We start from the raw sequence: 17,218 nt of genomic DNA on the forward strand, positions 1-17,218 counted from the left end.
TTGTGTGTGGGATTTTGCTTTCTGTTGGAAGGTGTGTGTCGTTTACCCCAAATATGAAAGTCTAAGAAAACTGAACTTGCAAAATTGGAATGTAACTTTCAGAGGAAGAAGACTGCAATATGTTGCTAGGATTATTTGTGTCTACATTCACTTTCATTAGCTTTTTTTTCCCCAGCATGTTAATGCTGTAGTAGCTGCGTTGTGGGATATATCCCAAGCCTGCCAGTTTTCTGGAAGTTTGCTGTTGGCTCCATGCCATGATCTGAAGTATGCTGCCTTTATACACATGGCTTCTCTTCCAGAACTTCCAGGAGCCTGGTTTGTGCTCAGAACTCTCTAAGGAATCTTAATTCAAATGCTTGCTTATGTTGGTTGTCATCTTGCTTGTTTCCCTCCCAGAAAGGTGGAAAAACATCGATGAAAGGCAATGGTGCTGGTGCCACAACAGTGCTTGTGCCAGTGTATTGGCATCTTGCAATACCTCAGCATTCAGGGCCAAATCCTGCTGTATTTATTAAATGATACTGAACTGATTTGATCAGAATTCATACCATAACATAAAATGCAGGCCTCTGTTCAAAACTGCATCTGTCTCTAATTACTGTCAGGGTGAATGTAGTAATTTCTGATCTATTTGTGGACACGTTGAGTGGGATATCATATTCCCACAGGCCTAAACCAAAGGGTTTGTTAAGAGCAAACTGTTCCATAGCTTATTCCTAGGTAATAAAATAAAAGCTCCAAGCCATTTAGACATAGTTCATAATATAAAAGGCAGGGGAGAAAATACTCTCTTAGCCCAACCAATGTCTGGTTTCTGGGTGGAATTTCTTTACTGGCTGCCATGAGTCACTGCAGGGGCACAGTGTAAATATAGGTTTGTTATTGGAAGTTAAACACCTTTGTAACAGAAAACCCCTGTTTGTAGTAGGAAAACCTGCTGTTGGGAACCCATCCCAACAACTTGTGTCATATCACTGTATAGCTGTGGCACTTTTAATGCAAAAATGAAAATGTCAAGCCCATTCCACTGCAGCTGTTAAATATGGATTTTTCTCCAAAGATTGTGACAGTTTAAAAAAAAAATTGCTCTTCGACAGCAGTTTCATTTTAGGTGAGCACCCTGCATATGAGATTAAACTCACTGTCTGCAGTTCAGTGAGTAGCAAAGGAAGGATTAAGTACCCTGCATGCCATTTAAATTCAGTAGCAATTATGTGGGATATTCAGGCCACATTTTGGGAAGCTGGGAAATAAAGGTGGATTCATAGAATCATTAAAGTTGAAAAAGACCTCTAAGATCCCTGAGGTGCTAACTGAGTGATGGTTCTGCCGTCACAGGTGAAAGCATTTTAGTCTGTTTGTAACAAGGGGCCTACAATTTCACCTTCTTGCTCAGAATATGAAAGAAAATGCTCTGCAGCTGTCTCTCCCTCACAATAGTTCCTGGAGGGATGACTTGGCTCAGTAGTGGGGCAGAGATTTTGGATTGTGAATGCCAAATAAACAGCAAGAGAGCCACCAACATCTCTTGTGGTGTAAGGCAGAGTGATGTTCTCTCAGTGATTCCCTCTCCATGAGTTTGCTGCTAAGGCATTGCCTGGTGTGCTGTGCTGTTATGAGGTGTTCCCTACAGAAATAAACTGATAACTGTATTATAAACTGGAAGTACACTTTAACCTTTATGTACAAAGACTTAGTAATTACTGTGATACAAGGAGACACCAGGATAAAATAAAAGGGCATTGATGAAAATGCCCTTCAAAAATTGTGCTTGAGAACTCTTGGCATATAATTTGTAAGAAAAACTCCAAACAGAAGAACAAACAAAACCACCAAGAAACCAGATACCATGTCTTGATATTTTGTATCTATAAACCAATGAGTTGCATATGCACATGGAGGAGACAAATAGTCATCTAACATAAACATGTTATCAGGAAGGTATAGGTAATGTGAAAACGTGATCAGATGTTCAGAGGCAAGGTAATAATGCAGTGAACTTTTGCACTAGTTTTTATTGTGATCCGGGGATTCACTGCTCTGTGAACCAAAGAGCAGTGTAATTACCAAGTTGTATTTTCTTATCTAGCAGTAATTTTATTATATTTGGTGATAGCTTTCCACGTGCATATGTGTACATATGCAGAAAGGGGATGTGTTGTATTGCTAGGGATGGTTCTTGCAGTTATAACATAGTTATGGAGGGATTTACACTTATTTCTTGTTGCTAAAGCTGAATAGCATGCCAGAAATTATTTATTGATTAAAGTTTGTGTGTAGTTACACATTGTGTAACATTGTGTATTTTGTTGTAACAACTATAACATTTTGTGTTAGATTAAACACTATTGGGGGGAGGAGCTGAGTCTATTGGGATTTTTTTACTTGGATTTTATATGGAAAAACATATGGATTTTTACATGGATTTTCATATGAAAAAACATATCTATATTACTATATAGATATATGTTTTTCATTGAAACCTAGAGCTGTTAAAGCTGTGGTGTTCCTGCCTTTGTTCACCAGTGGCTCGCAGTGAGGACCAGTAGACGTGGTAAAGTTCTGAACACGTTTTTTTAGGAAGTGAACATATCTTTGCATAAAGGGCAGTCTTCTAACTGGAAATCCCAAGGGAATCTCATCTTCTTTACTAGGCTCAAAAGGGTGAATATGAAATTTGAGGCCTTTGGCAAGATAGCAGAACCCCAGCAAACCATGTGGGTAGGACTCATGATGCAGATGGTTGTCCTTTCATTTGCTGTACTGGCCCTAAATTAGAAAGGGCGCTGTGGTTTTGTTATTCAGAGGAGTTGTCTTAACTGTTGGGTAGGAAATCAGAAAGTCTCTGTTTGCACCATTTATAGTGTGCTAGAAACATACTATACCAGCAAGTAATGGCTAGCAGATGTGGATTTCAGGCCACTTGGTTCTTCAAACCACTTTGCCTACCTCAATTCTGTTAATTGACTAGTGCTTACATAAAAGAAATTTAGGCAATGGAAGCCATGGCCCATTGCCCTGATCATTTTCTTGATTGATAGGAACAGTTTCTCTTTGGGATGAGTATAGGAATTCCAAAGATGTTCCATCATGTTTAAAGTAATTTGGACAAAAATGCCAAATCTTGCAATTCTTGTAAGTCTTGCAAATCTTGCATTTGTTCATAAAACATCTTCCTATACTGGTATATTTTTATGTTGTGTAATGTGACAAAATGAAATGCTTGGTGACTACAGTAGCAAAATTTACAATTATGCATTTCATTGGAAGCATAAGCAGAAAAGTACTGAGTGAGGTAGAGCATAAAGAACCAGAAGGAACAAAAATTTGCCTTTTAAATTGGCCATCTGAAATTAAATGTCTGGATAACATGAAATTGAAGAATACCACCAGAGGACAGTAAATTTGAGGTGATTTAAAAAATATATATATTGCTATATTTGCATCATTAGTTTCCTAGTTTATGTATCCCTTTTCATTTATAACATCTATAGAAGATCTCTCATACAAAGGTAGGAATGCAATGTGTGTGCACAGAATGAATAGTTCATCATACAAAGGTAGGAATGCAATGTGTGTGCACAGAATGAATAGTTCATCAGGCCCTCCAGTACTTTTGGACACTTGTGTATTGCAAACGTGGAAAGAAATTGGAGACTCTGTTGCCTAAGGGTTTGCATCAGTGGAAGTTGGAGAAATGCATCAATGAATGATGCTGGGAGGTGTTCAGTGTATCTCTGGACACACCAGGAAAGCAAGTCTGTGCCTAACGCTTGTTGAAATGGTTCCATTGGGCTGTGATGAAAACCTGGAGTTCCTCCTTCTTCATCGTACCTTGAAGGAGAGGCAAGAGCACCTGGCACTTCCATGGATGTGCAGAGCCCTTGCTGGAGCTGTGTGCTTGCCTCTGTACTCAGACAGTGCTGATGGAATCTGGCCCTGAATATATAAATACTCCTAAGGGCAAACAAGCACAGCCCTCGTGCTTCACGATTTGTCAGAACTCCTGCAGTCTGGTGTTTCTGCCACCCTGTTCTGCTGAGATTTATTTGTCATTCTAGTCCCTCTAACTTGCATGCATGTAAATGCTGTGCAGTTTAAAAACACCTGACTTTATCCAACTATTCCTAGTCTGGGTTTTCTTTTTTAACTGTATTTGAACCTATTTATCAGTTTATATGTGTCATTGTGCAGAACAATGATACCTGGGTGGTCTGAATGCTCACAGCATGCTTTGGGTCTTGCCTGTGCTAGTACATAAAATACAGTGATGGTTGTTACCTGAATTGCATTAAAATGCCATTCAAGTTCTCTGTTGCAACACTATGTTTGTGGGTTTTTTTGCTAAAAACAGATTTGCACAACTTCTCTTTTTGTTCAATGTATTCCCTCTTTTGCTATCCCAATGGCTTGTAATCAGAAGGAGAGGTGGTTTTGTGGTTCTGTGAAAGGGAGGCAGCTGAAGATAAATGTCCCATTTTGATTTAAAATACCCAGTTACTATACTGGAGATTAGGATTTGGACTACGTGTCTTTTCCAAATGCTAAATGAGATTTCTTACTGTTAGGAACAGATTTCTAAATATTTATCCCTATGTAAAATAGTTATTTTTCTTTTACTTCTGATGTGTTGATAAATACCTGTTCTCTGGAAGTACTTGTTTAATAATAAAACACATGAAGAAAATTAATATGTCAGTGAAGCAGCCTATACTTGAATGCAATCTTCTTCTTTTTAAGGGACTAATAAGATCCTTTGAAAATATTTCCAATAGATTTTCTTGGATTCACTGAGAATGTTTTAATTGTTAAATAGTTTTAAATTTTTAGAAGCATCTCTGTGTGCATGAATCACTGCATCATTTTAGGATTGAACCTTTGGCTCAGCAGCAGATTTCCTACTTTTCAGACAATAGCAGCTGGAGTAATAACCTCATCTTGCTTTTTTACAAGTCAGCTCAGTGGGTTTCCAGTTCCCAGTGGCTCCATTCAGCTCTGAAGGATGTGACCAGTATGTGCATCAGTTTAGTTGATAAGTCATTGTAAAGCTGCTTTCCTTCGATCTGGAAGCACTTGCAATAGTCATTATTATGCTTACTTGGAGGCAGTGACTCATTTCTCTTTCCTGTTGGCCAGGCCCAGTCATCGAATGATGTCAGGGGGTTTATTAAGATGGCAACTTCAAGACATCTAGGAATAATATTTTCTTTCATAGCATGTTAAAGATGAATATTGGGAATTTTCCTCATAGTGCATAGTAGCTAGTTCATAACAACTGCGGTATACGTTTCAGGATTTGTTAGGATTGGTTTATTTGTTTGTTTTCATTTTACCTGGACCATCAAAATTTTGCTCTAGGGATAGCCATGTGTATAAACTAGTATGCCACTATGTCAGACAGATGTAGAACAGTGTTAGTGGTCTAAAAGCTCCTTGCTTGGTTTTGTTGACTGAAAAGGATGCTGTTATTGTGTCTAAGAAAATTGTGGAAATAATTGAAAGCACAATTTTGGAAACAATACTGAAATAGCAGAATCAATAGTAATACTGCTGTGAAACAATGCAGTTTATCAACACCCCCATGAGAATCCTGTCTGTGGCTTTTCCTTTGGAATAGCACTATCACAGATCTTAGGTGTGCAAATGCAGATGATTTTCTAGTTTTAGTAGTAAAACAAATTTTGATCCCTAAAAATGTCTCTTTATCTGCCACCTGATTTTGGAAGCACCTAATATATAAATGTTTTTAGTGGTATAAACAATCTGTCAAGAGCTGTACTTGGTGCAGATGAATCAGGGTTATAGAAGTTGGAAGAAAGGAATACTTAAAGCCTTCTCTTGCTCAGTTTTCTGGTGCAGAGTTGCTCTGAACTGTGGCAGACTGCAGCATCTGCACACCAGCTGCACCATGCCCAGCTGTATCTCTAGTGCAGCATCATCGGCCAAGCTCTTTTCTTTGCCATCTCCCAGCAGACTTGGACTTACTGAGGGTGCTGAAGTGAAAGAATTGTCATCTTCTGGGCAAAGTGCAGGTTAGGTACAGTTAAAGGGGCTGGAGCATCCATGGCTGTGACTGTGCTAGTTATTATAAAAACCAAGGATTTTTTCATTGGCTTTTGAAGATGAGTAGCACAGTCCAGCCACACCTGTATGGCTAAAATACCTTCTCTCCCTAGCAAGGCAGATTACTCTGCAATACTGTTTTGGGGACCAGACTCCAGTGTCCTCCTGAGTGTGCTTCTTCTCCATCTAGGAGAGTTCTGGAAGCTGAAAACATTCTTCAGAGCTGAAACCATTCTTCAAAGTGCACCAGTAGTTGAGTGAGAAGTCCTGTGCTTAGGTCTGTCCTGGGCTTTCACTTGCCTAGTTGGAGCACTGCTGTTGTGGCAGGACATGACCTGTGACAGGTTGTGGCACTGCTGTAGTGGCCAGGACATGACCTGTGACAGGTTGTGGCACTGCTGTAGTGGCCAGGACATGGCCTGTGACAGGTTGCATTTCTCCCAGAGAATGTGCAGTTCCTTTTTTGGCACCACTTGCCTTGCTGCAGCTATTATCAGAAAACAGGGTCTGTGAGAGGCCTTGGCATACAGTACCATTGTTACTTTTTTGCAATAGCACTGAACACATGCACTTTTACCTTTTCCTAACTCATCAGTTTTGCCGTGAAGAAAAACGGTGATTCCAGCACTGTGAACAAATTTGAAGTATTGTAGAATTTCTGATTGTTTAATTACACAAGAAGCCATTTTTTATGCTTGTTACAGAAATCATAAGATTATAGTAATGAAAATACCTGTTTTGTGAGTAAACTACTTATATTTTAAGAGATGAAATCAATCTTGATTATATTCTTCAGTACTGAATGCTAATTTGTGTTGTGGGCTGCTGTTGTTCTCATCATTCAGGTCTGTAATTGAAGTAGCAATGGTCTGTAATTCTTAGGGGTGGCATACCAAAAGTTTCTAAGTAGGTTGCCCTGCGGTTGGGTGTAGTTTGGGACAGCATATGTTACCTTACACTGCAGAATTATAGGCCATAGGAAGGTTGCTTGTTTACAGTAATGTGCCCACTGCCAAGGCACATGTGTTCAAGGAGTTACACATAATAGCTGTGTGAAGAGTTGTAAGGCCGGTGAAGACACCAGTTCCATTGGGAAAGAGGCATTTCTTTTGGGTAGGATATGTGCGCTCCCATGAAGGCCAGTGATTTGAACAAATACTAAAATGATACATCTCTGAAATAATTTAGTGGGCTTTAATAGTCATGGAGTTGTACTGGAGTTAGTTTTGAACAAAAAAACATTTCAACGAGTTTCTGCTATTAATACAAATTTTATAATAAAGAGCCACTTAGTTTAGTAAATGTCCTTGTTTGTTGTTCTTGGTGTGCAGATACTTCTAGGTCTATTTATATACATAAAAAAGCATGTAGTGTTGAAGAACAAGGACATTCCCTTAAATACAGAATTTTATCAGAATATTATTGTTTTACTTCCATCTTTAGATATGAAGCAGTAATTTCATGAAGAATTTTAAAAGCATTTTCTTGACTAGTAGAAGCTATTATGGTCCTCCCTGCTGCTGCTAAGGAAAAGTGGCATCTTTCTTTGTGTTGCTGGATGAGGTGCCTGGAAAAAAGGTGAATGTTGGTGTTCCAAGAGGAGCCTGTGTTGTGCTTTCTGTCTAGGTCACAGTCTCTGGTGTCCAGGGCTTATTCTTTTGCTATTTTGTAAAGGATAGAGGAGAATTATGAAATGGGTTCGTGTTAAAGTGAATTTTACTTCTGGTTCTTACTGAAGTGTTTTTTCCTTTCAAAGATGACATTGCGATTCTCACCAAGTTCAAGCCATCACAGTCAGAAGGTATTGTACTAACCCATGTTTTACCTGCCTCACTTTTGTCTGTTTCCTCTGTCCTTTGTTTTTGTTTTTCTGCTGGGAGCCTCTTGCAAATCAGTCTTCAGTTAATGTGAGTCATGGGTATCACATATGAGCCAGGCCTTTTGCAATGTGATTTGCAAGTCAGTTGTTGGCTATCTGTTGGCAGCTCTCCTGGTTAAGATCTAATTGTGCATTTACATTCATGGTGCTTGGTGCAGCTCTGGGCTGGGGCCTCTTTAGACCTTCCTACATGATCTGGGTGTGCATTGCTTGTGCTGCTCATGTTCAGGAATCTGATGACATGTTTTACAAGGAGTGGACATACTGAGGATGTTGTACTTTTCAGTTAATATATGTTTTATGTTCTCTTTTTACCTTCTCATGTGCTGCTCTAGGGTTATTCAGGTTTATTCCAGTGGAACAGAGGTATCGAGAGGATTTCCTTCCACAAGTTGCATAAGTAATCAGCTGTGGTACTGAGAAAGCACTTAAAATGTGGAACTCTGAATTATATTTGTTCTGAGGTTAGACTTTCACAATTACAGAGAGGATAAAATCCAGAGCTCATTCAAGTTCCCTCAGCAGAATAGAAAATAGAATGTTCCTGCTGCAGGGACAAGATGCCAGACTGTTTCTGGCCTGGAAAGGAGGGTTGTGTGACAAAATATTTGGGCTTCTGCTCCTGGGCCCTGGGCTGGTACCTTTGGCCAAGTCTGCAGTAGCCACCTGCCTCCCAGGGCTTTAGGTAGCACAGGTAGCAGCAGAGTGTGGTAGGGATGCTCCCATTCTTTACCCTGGTGTTCAGAGTGTATGTACTAATACAGATTTTCCAGGTGCAATTTGCTTTAGCAGAATAACATGTAACAGTGTTAACTGTCTTGGCATTCAGAAACTCATTTGTTGTATTTTATACAACAAATATATGTTGGTTTCTCATCATATCATATGTATTGTTAAAAATTACAGACAGCGTTTTCTGTAAGTGAACTTTGAAAGGGAAAAAAATTTTAGGAAACAAAATGCTCTCAAGCTGTACTTAAGTAGCTTATATATTTTTTAAAAACCACTTTATATCCTGCCTGGATGCAATTTTGACATAAAATATTTGCAGATTACAAAAAGAAAAGGTAGGCTTCTTTTATTGACAGAAATAATGTAACTGTAGTTGTCTTAACAGTGGTCCATTGTAAGTCTGTCCAGACTAAGCTATACTCAGCAATGCTTCCTTAATGGAGAAAGAAGTAAGATGAATCCTCTTTTCTGAAAGAAAGAGACACCATTTTCCAGTGCACAATCCAGATTTTGATCAGCTGTTTTCAAAACTGCTTATCCTTTTCCAGTGGAGTGATTTAGATGCCTGATTGAGGAGACTGGTGTGCCTCATCAGCAGAGATGGTTGTTTACAAAAACCACCTTGGAGCAGGAGCCTAGCTTATGGGCTCAGAGTTGTTCTGCATAGGAAACTGGTGACAGTGTAAATTCAGAGGCACAAACCCAGCCAGTGTCTTGATTCAATTTAAGATTATGAAGGTACTGAATAGGATTTTCCCTTTAGCATTAGCATTTTAGTAACAGTGTCTTCAGTGAAATTACTGTATTTGTGGGAAAGTCATGTTGGAGTTCACCACTGTCATTAAAATGAAGGCAGTTTTTTTTTGTTTGGTTTGTTTTATCAGTTGTTGTTTAAGAACTGGGGGTTTTTTGAGGTTTGTTTTTTGAACAAGAAGCTAAGGAATTAAATTCATATTACTATTTTTGATCCTGTTGTCATACCTTCATTACATGGGCATTTGTAATCTTGAGGTCATGCATCATTGACTCCTTAGCAAAAAACCACACCCTAATTTGATCTCTGGCAAACACTTCCACAGGTAATTGGACTTCCATAACCGAGGCAGCAAAGCTCTGAGTTGAAAGCCTCTTAGACCTAGCAGATATTTGAGACAAGAAAGCTAAGTGATGACAACAGATTTTTTTTTCTGTCACAGTTAAAAATACGTTTCTGTGAATGCAGGGTTACACCAAGGTAGCACAGACTGAGTATATTGTGTCTTGCAGCATTTTTCTCCTTCAAAGAACTATTCTTGAAGATTTTATGTATTATGAGTATTATTTTCTATCCTTTAATTGTTCATAGTTCCATGCCTTCAAGGTCCACATCATTTTCACATACAACAATATTTTAAAAAAAGGGATGTGTTTATGTGAATCTCTTTTTCAATGTTCCTTAGGGGAAGAATGCAATGGACCTGAAACTATTTCAACTGCAGGATCAGAAATCCCAAGCAGCTCTGAGGTAAGGTACAGCATGAATGGTGTTAGTTAATGTACTACTTGATAGGAGGGAAGAAGAAGGACTGTTGTGAAAAAGACAATTCATTTTCAAAACCAGTATATCTTTTAGATTGTCCTATACCTCCCTTTTATCCATGTAAAAGTTTTCTTCCTGTATTGTTTTGAAAGAGCAAAGCCATGAGTATGACATGACACTCACTGAGTCTCAGAAGAGACTTAGCAGTGGTAGTGCTACAACACAGTAGTGGTAGAAAACAGTATGAGCCTAATGGTGTTTCCTGTATGTCTTGAGATGAGAATCACACGATCTTTAAATGTTTTGACAGTTGGGAAAACATACTGTTTCTGCACAAACCAAGTACTTTGTTTTGTGCTGCATATTGCTGACTTGCTGGGGAAGTCAAGGCACACTAGAGTCCCACAGCTCTAGGAGCCTTGTGACAGTGCAGCAAGGTTCATGAGAAAGCAAATGAAGATCTGAGTTACTAGAGTACCTCATTAAGCATCACCAGCTGTAAATGTTTTCAAGGTGCCTCATTCCTTAATATGTACAGTACACATTGTCTTGAACAGGTAACAGTGTGTGGGCCAGTATTCAGTTGAGAAACTGTCATTGAAAATATGACAGCTTTACATTGTTATTTTTTATTCATTCCTATTGCCTGATTTCTTTATTGTTGTTACTTGCTTAAAGGAAGAGAAGAAGTTTTAGATAGGAAAAGAAACAGCTGTTCTGTCATCTCATACTGGCCATAAGCAAAGTTTTCAGTGAATGTCCATATCAAGTGCTTCACTGAACAATGGCCATCATACCATGATAAGCTGATTCTGAGCTACTTACATCTGGGTGGATGGAGGTGACCTACTTCACCAAAGCTTGGAAGAAGTCAGTTCATGACTTAGGACAGATGAAAAGGCAGGAAGCATGGGAGAAAGAGTGCAACATGTGTCATATGTGTAGTGAAAGGGGATTTGAACATTGCTTGAAGGATGAAAGATTCATGATGAGGTGGGAAAGGAAGAGGCTTTGATCTTCAGCACATTCATGTCTAGGAAAAGTTTATCTGGTTATTCTCTCAAAAATCTCTCCTTGGTAACTTCATGCAGCCTTTTTTCTTGTTCTCTACTTACATGTTTCCTTAGATAATTATTTTTCTTTATACTTCATTATTAAGTATCACAAAGTATTGTGATTGTCAAATTAGCAGTAGCAGTAAGTAGTCGATAACTGTGAGGTTTTGTTTTGTTGTTTTCATTGTTCCCTCTGAGACAGCTTGTTTGGCCTTAGTTTGTTTCTGCAGATCAGGTGGTTATCTGATGTTTGCTTACATTTAAGTCAGTACTTTCCTCTGCTTTGCCCTGTCCTACCCAAGGAACCCTAACACATTGTCATTTATCCGATTTTTGCTTTCTGTGCATTAGCCAGATACAAAGTTACAGAGTCACTCTTGATCTTCTTGCCCAGTTTCACACTCTTATCAATCATGACAGGCTTAGTTCTTGATGATTAATGTCCTAGAATTCAGGTTAAGCCTATATTTAAAAGTTCTTCTATTAATTATTTGCAATAGTAAGATAGCCCCTAATATTTATGGGATTTTTTTTCATATAATGCTAATCTTTTGTCTTCATGTATTGTCACAGCTTCAGTTGTCTTCTGTATAAACTGGAATAATTTCTTTTCACTCAGTTCTTTGCTAGGCTGCCTTTAAGATCCTTGATGCATTCCTGTAGGAATTCAGCAGGCTCTTCTATCCCACCATGGTTTCTCCTCCTTTCACCAGGGCTCTTCTGAGCTCAGGGCATTATGCTTTGTTCTTGGCTTGACAGGTAGCACATTTCTCTAGTAAATGATTTTACCTCTGTGATAGGCTGGTGATTTTCCTGTCACTTAACAATGTTTCTGCAGTTAAAATATATGAACATTTGGAATTCCTAAACCGATTTAAGTCAAGTAATTTTAAAACAGAACTAAAATTAATTTAAAAAAATTAAGAGTTAAACTTCCATTCAGGTCACTACTTCATTATGCTCAGACTGTCTTTTCTTTTAGAAGGGAAAAGACATAATATCCTGCAACAGTATGCTTCTGTTCAGCAGCACAGAGAAAAAGCTAAGGCTTTATTCTTGATTTAAAAATAAGAGGGAAAAAATAAATCTAGATTTAATATGGCGAGCAGAAACATTACCCACCCATAATTCAGTGGTTGGTTGTTTTTTTCTTTCTTTCTTTTGTAATCTGCAAAGGAATATGTGATTTGGATATAAGGAATGATGCAAGTAAAACAAAAAGTGAAGAACAGTCTGTAGTGAAGCAGTCTGCCAGCATATATACAAAAGTTGGATGAAGTCCAGGACTCAAAAAGCATTGGAGCACCAATCAGTGGTGCATTTTGTCCTTCATGATTTTGCATTCTTGCCTGTTTCCCCCTGGATTTTTTCCATTTTTTTTAAAACTGCTTCTTCTTGAGTATCATTTTTCTTATTCTTAAATCTCCCACAGGACCAAAAGGAATAAGATCACTTGGACTTCATCAGCTTTTCATATTCCAAGACTTATAGCATAAATAACTTCTAGATGATTTGTCATGCAGGGAGGCAAGGAGATGTTTTCCACAAACAGCAGACTGGAGAAGGGAAAGAAAAATTATGTAATGGGGATATTTTCAAATAAGTGCTGCAGTGGGGACTGCTTCAAATTATGCCCTTGTTAAATCAGTAATACATAGACAGCCACTTCTGTTAGGGATGAGCAGCTGTCTTCAGTGAATCCCTGTGTAGAATCTGCCTGAATCAGTCTTTATGGAGTTCCTGTTCCGAGAAATATATAAATGCCTCTGGAAGTCCTTTCAAGCAAATTGGAAAATGAATGAAATAAAACCTGAGAAAACTTTTTTCCTCTGTGCTTTCTATTTGTGCAGAAAGCACACTAGAAAAATATATGATGGTGTGTCTGCTCAGGGATTGTAATTAGTTGTTCAGGTTAATAAATAAATGAAAATAAAACACACTGACAAAACAGAATTCCTGTGCCTGAGAGGAATGAAGATCACTCAGTTATTTCAAGATTGGAGGAAAGGTTAAAAATTTGAATTTTTATTACATTTTCTAATAGTAAAGTTCAGGCTATTCAGATGGGATAAATGTAAAATTAGTACAACTTTTATGCAAAATTGAATCCCCAGTTTGTAGTTTATCAGCATCTATAGAGGTCCATCTATCCAGAGGACTATTTGTTATTCCAATGAAGAAGCACAAAGTAACTAGAGATGTTTGCTTGGTGTGCGTGTGGACTCTGCCTCATAGAAGGCAGGTGGTCGCACTACTGTCTGTGTAAGACTGCAGGAACGTGCCCTGTTCTGCCTCTAAGGAGAGAGGAATTGATTTTACACAGTTATACATTAAATTTTTACCTTTCTATTCATTTCACACCAAGAAAATGCTTACTAAAAATTAATCAGGATTTTCCATAGTGTCCCTTGATCATAAGAAAATCTGTGAGCAAGTTGTCTTTATTTAAGTCAGGTTAGCAGAAGTAAATTGGCAAATTTATTAAAGCAATGCCTTTTTTCCACAATTACACTTTGACTCATGGGTTGTCTTTTCTTCAGAGCAGCAGGTGCTGCAGGTGTTCCAAATTAATTGGTTGGGGTTTGTTTTCTGAAGAAACAATCACATTGTGCATTACTTTTCATACTTGTTCATTCTTCAATTCAGACTGGTGGATCTTCAGGTAGAGAAACATAAAATACCATTGCTAATATTGCAAGGGTGGACCAAATTGGTTTCAAAATCTAGAAAGAAGTAAAAATATACTTCTTCCAAGTCTAACAAAAACACATGAGAGCTATTTTGGGGAGAGCTAGAGTGCATGAAAGACTTTAGAGAGTGGATTCCAGAGTGAGAGGGACCAGCCCAACTCTGCTGCCACCACTGCCAACTCTCTCAGATTTCAACTCAACGAAGTTGGATGGATTATTTGAATTGATTCTTGTTTTGCATGTCATTTCTTACCAATGCTGGAGCTCCTTTGTGCTACACAGACTTTGGCATATCATGAAAAAGCAGTGTATTTCTATCAGAGTGCCTGAAATGCGCAGGAGAAGGTATGAGCACCAGTGACTAATGACTTCAGCTAATTAATTTCAGACAGTTACACTGAGCAGGGTAAGATCCCATGACTAACAGGAAAGCATTTAACAGAATGCATGGGAAAGTACAAAGGCCAGCTGTGTGTCTTCACCTCACAGCTTTGTGCTTCACTAGATGTAGTAAAATTCTGTCTCTGAGTGAAGCAGTGTGGGCAGTAAAGTGGCTAAAGCCTGGATTTCCATCTAACCATGGAGGAGGTGGTGAGCAGTGGCTGGGAGGAGTAGGAGATGGAGAGGCTGGATAAAAGCAGATGGAAGGGTACCAGAGTGGATGGGGGGGAATGTGTGCAATGGAGAGAGATCAGGAGCCACAGGACAGCACTGAAAAGCAAGGCTGTGCTTTCAGCAGTTTCAAGTTTGTACAGTACTTTCCATGGCAAATATTTACGGTGCATAATTGGAGAAAAACTTACCACTAAGTGTCTTAGCTCTTAGTTCTCTACTAAAGTGCAAATTTTTCCAGTAGCATAGGTGACAGGAGGATTAGACCTCTAAACCCAGTTCAGACTAAGGGTAAGAGCACAGTGCAGCTATTTATATTTGCACTGTTTCTCAGGGGGATTCCCTGCCAAAAAACAGATTGATCTTCCTGTTTATTTTACTGCATTCTTAAAGGGACATTTTTGACTTACTTAGATAAGCAAATCTCCAGACATGGCATCATTCAAAAAGAATGTAAAGATGTGTGTGTTACTTTATCTGTAATCAGGACAGGAATGCACCTTAGTGATTTCTCCCAAGAAAAAATGTAATAAAAGTGAAAAACATTATTTAAAAATTAATCAACAGTACTTTATGAAAATTGCATTTGGGGTAATAAACTTTCTGTAATTTTACAACTCTAAACCAGTAAATGATACAATAATAATAAAATGCTGTTAATACTCTGCTTCTATTCAAAGTTAATTTAATTCCACAGAGAGCTATTGCATTTTCATAATGGACTTGCACTGTTTGGTTGCACTGTTTAAATCTGTGGGTTTGTGTTCAAAGCACACAAAAGCAAGACAAAACAAAAGTGTGGTAAGATATTTACTAACAGAATTAGATACTGAGAAAGCCATTATTCATTGCAATAGCAGGACCTGATCTCAAAGCCATCACTGCTGCAAGGCCCCAGTGATGGGCCAGGACCCCAGGGAGCTGATGGCCACGGGTGCAGGGTGGCTGTGCTCTGCAGAGGATCTGCTCTTGGTGCTCCTGTCTGTCACACCTGCGTGGAGTCTGGCCTGAGGATGTTGCAGCAGCCTCCATACCAACATACAGGAAAACAATGAGCACCAGATGTTGTACAACTAAAATCAGGGTGGGGCCTCACTGGGTGTGGATCAGAACTGGTGTCTAGCAAGCCCTCACTGTCTCATTAGGTATAACTGCTGTTACTGGTACCTTGTCTCATTAGGTATAACTGCAATTACTGGTACCTTGTCTCATTAGTCTCATTAGGTATGACTGCAATTACTGGTGCCTTGTCTCATTAGGTATGACTGCAATTACTGGTACCAATTTACCTTGTCTACACTGTGAGATTAAGGATTTGGCTCACTGCATTTGTTTTCGTTCAGTGTACACTGTATAATTTCAGGTTTTAGTTAAAAAAATAACCACGTAAGGGGCAGCACATTTGTTCTGAATGCCCAGTCATCTGTACTGTGTACATTTCCTCTCTTTGGGAACAAAATAAATAAGAGTACTATTAACAGTTGAACTTCACCAGTTCATAAAGGGTAATCTGTACCAACTTGTTTAGACTGTATTTTTTCTGATGGAAATGATGAGGAATACTGTTTAACTCTTATCAAAAATTGTAATTATTACTGTTTAAAAATCAGTATGAATCACGTAAAAGTTGGTACTGTAGGCTAGAGACCAACCTGCTCTGCAGAATAGAGGTTGGTTTAAACTCTGACTATCTCAACTGAAAACCCATGTATCACTCAGAAGAGCTTTTCAGCAGCTTACACCAGGAGCTACACTGTTTCTTCTGAATTAGCCTTTACTTTTAAATCTGAATTAGCCTTTGCATCATCGCTAACAACATTGTTTTTCCCGTGGTGCCACTGGCAGGGCCTAAACAGCACTGAGACTACTTTACTCATCCCTGAACATCAAGTGGTAAGCAGCGAGAAGTATTCATGCTTCCTTGCATGAATTTGTGTGGCATCTTCTATTACAGTATGCCAAAACGTCCCTCACCAGAAAATTTTCCAGTTTCAAGGATGCCATCCTTCTAAAACCAATTCTTTCTAGTTGATAAAAATGAACGTGGTTTTGCATTTATTCCTAGAGATGACTGAAGAGATAAATTCAAATAAATCAGAAGGATAATACACAAAATTGAAAAGTTGAGATTGGTGGAGAAAACTGGAAAGTTTGCTTTTTTATCATTGTTTTGGTTTGATGGGATATAGGATGTATTCTGACTCTGGTGTTATTAACAAATGTGGGATTCCTTTTTATCATGATGGCCTGAGGGTTCTGTGAGTCAGCATGATACTTTAAAATGTTTTAAAGAGCAAGAAACAAACACTGACATCATTTGAAATATGTTGCCTCTTTTTTTATTGTAGTAAATAATAAGGAAAGGCTCAGGATAGCCACTTACTGAAATTCACAGACAAGATAACTATATAAATTCTCAAATATACCAGAAAACTTAAAAGAATCATTATTGTTTGATGTAGAAAAAGTACAAAAAGTCATTTAAAATAACTGAAGAAGTACATGCTGAGGTGTATTAAAACTGTCTGCTTGCTTACTTTGGGCTCTGGTGTCTTCCATTAACACGTACGCTCTCCTAGCTTACTTTTTATTTTTCTTGGTTCTGTTCTTGTTTAATGTATTTGTTTATCCTGAGAGGCTTTTCATGTGCATTTATATTTCAGTG

General features: G+C 38.4%; 1 protein-coding gene across 5 annotated transcripts in view; it reads left to right on the forward strand.

The window, feature by feature from the left end:
• ANO5 (anoctamin 5) overlaps nt 1-17,218 on the forward strand; it is a 61,041-nt gene that overhangs the window by 2,345 nt on the left and 41,478 nt on the right. For 2 of the 5 annotated variants that reach the window (XM_031062236.1, XM_031062239.1), the window contains exons 2-4: nt 7,823-7,867; nt 10,117-10,181; nt 16,399-16,446. In XM_031062236.1, the coding sequence (XP_030918096.1) occupies nt 7,823-7,867; nt 10,117-10,181; nt 16,399-16,446 (158 nt within the window). The remainder of the gene's footprint in view (nt 1-7,822; nt 7,868-10,116; nt 10,182-16,398; nt 16,447-17,218) is intronic. The other 3 variants (XM_031062238.1, XM_031062237.1, XM_031062240.1) reach the window with 3 other exon arrangements.

This window comes from Geospiza fortis, unplaced genomic scaffold (assembly GCF_000277835.1).
Source record: "Geospiza fortis unplaced genomic scaffold, GeoFor_1.0 scaffold165, whole genome shotgun sequence".
Classification (NCBI taxonomy): Eukaryota; Metazoa; Chordata; class Aves; order Passeriformes; family Thraupidae; genus Geospiza; species Geospiza fortis.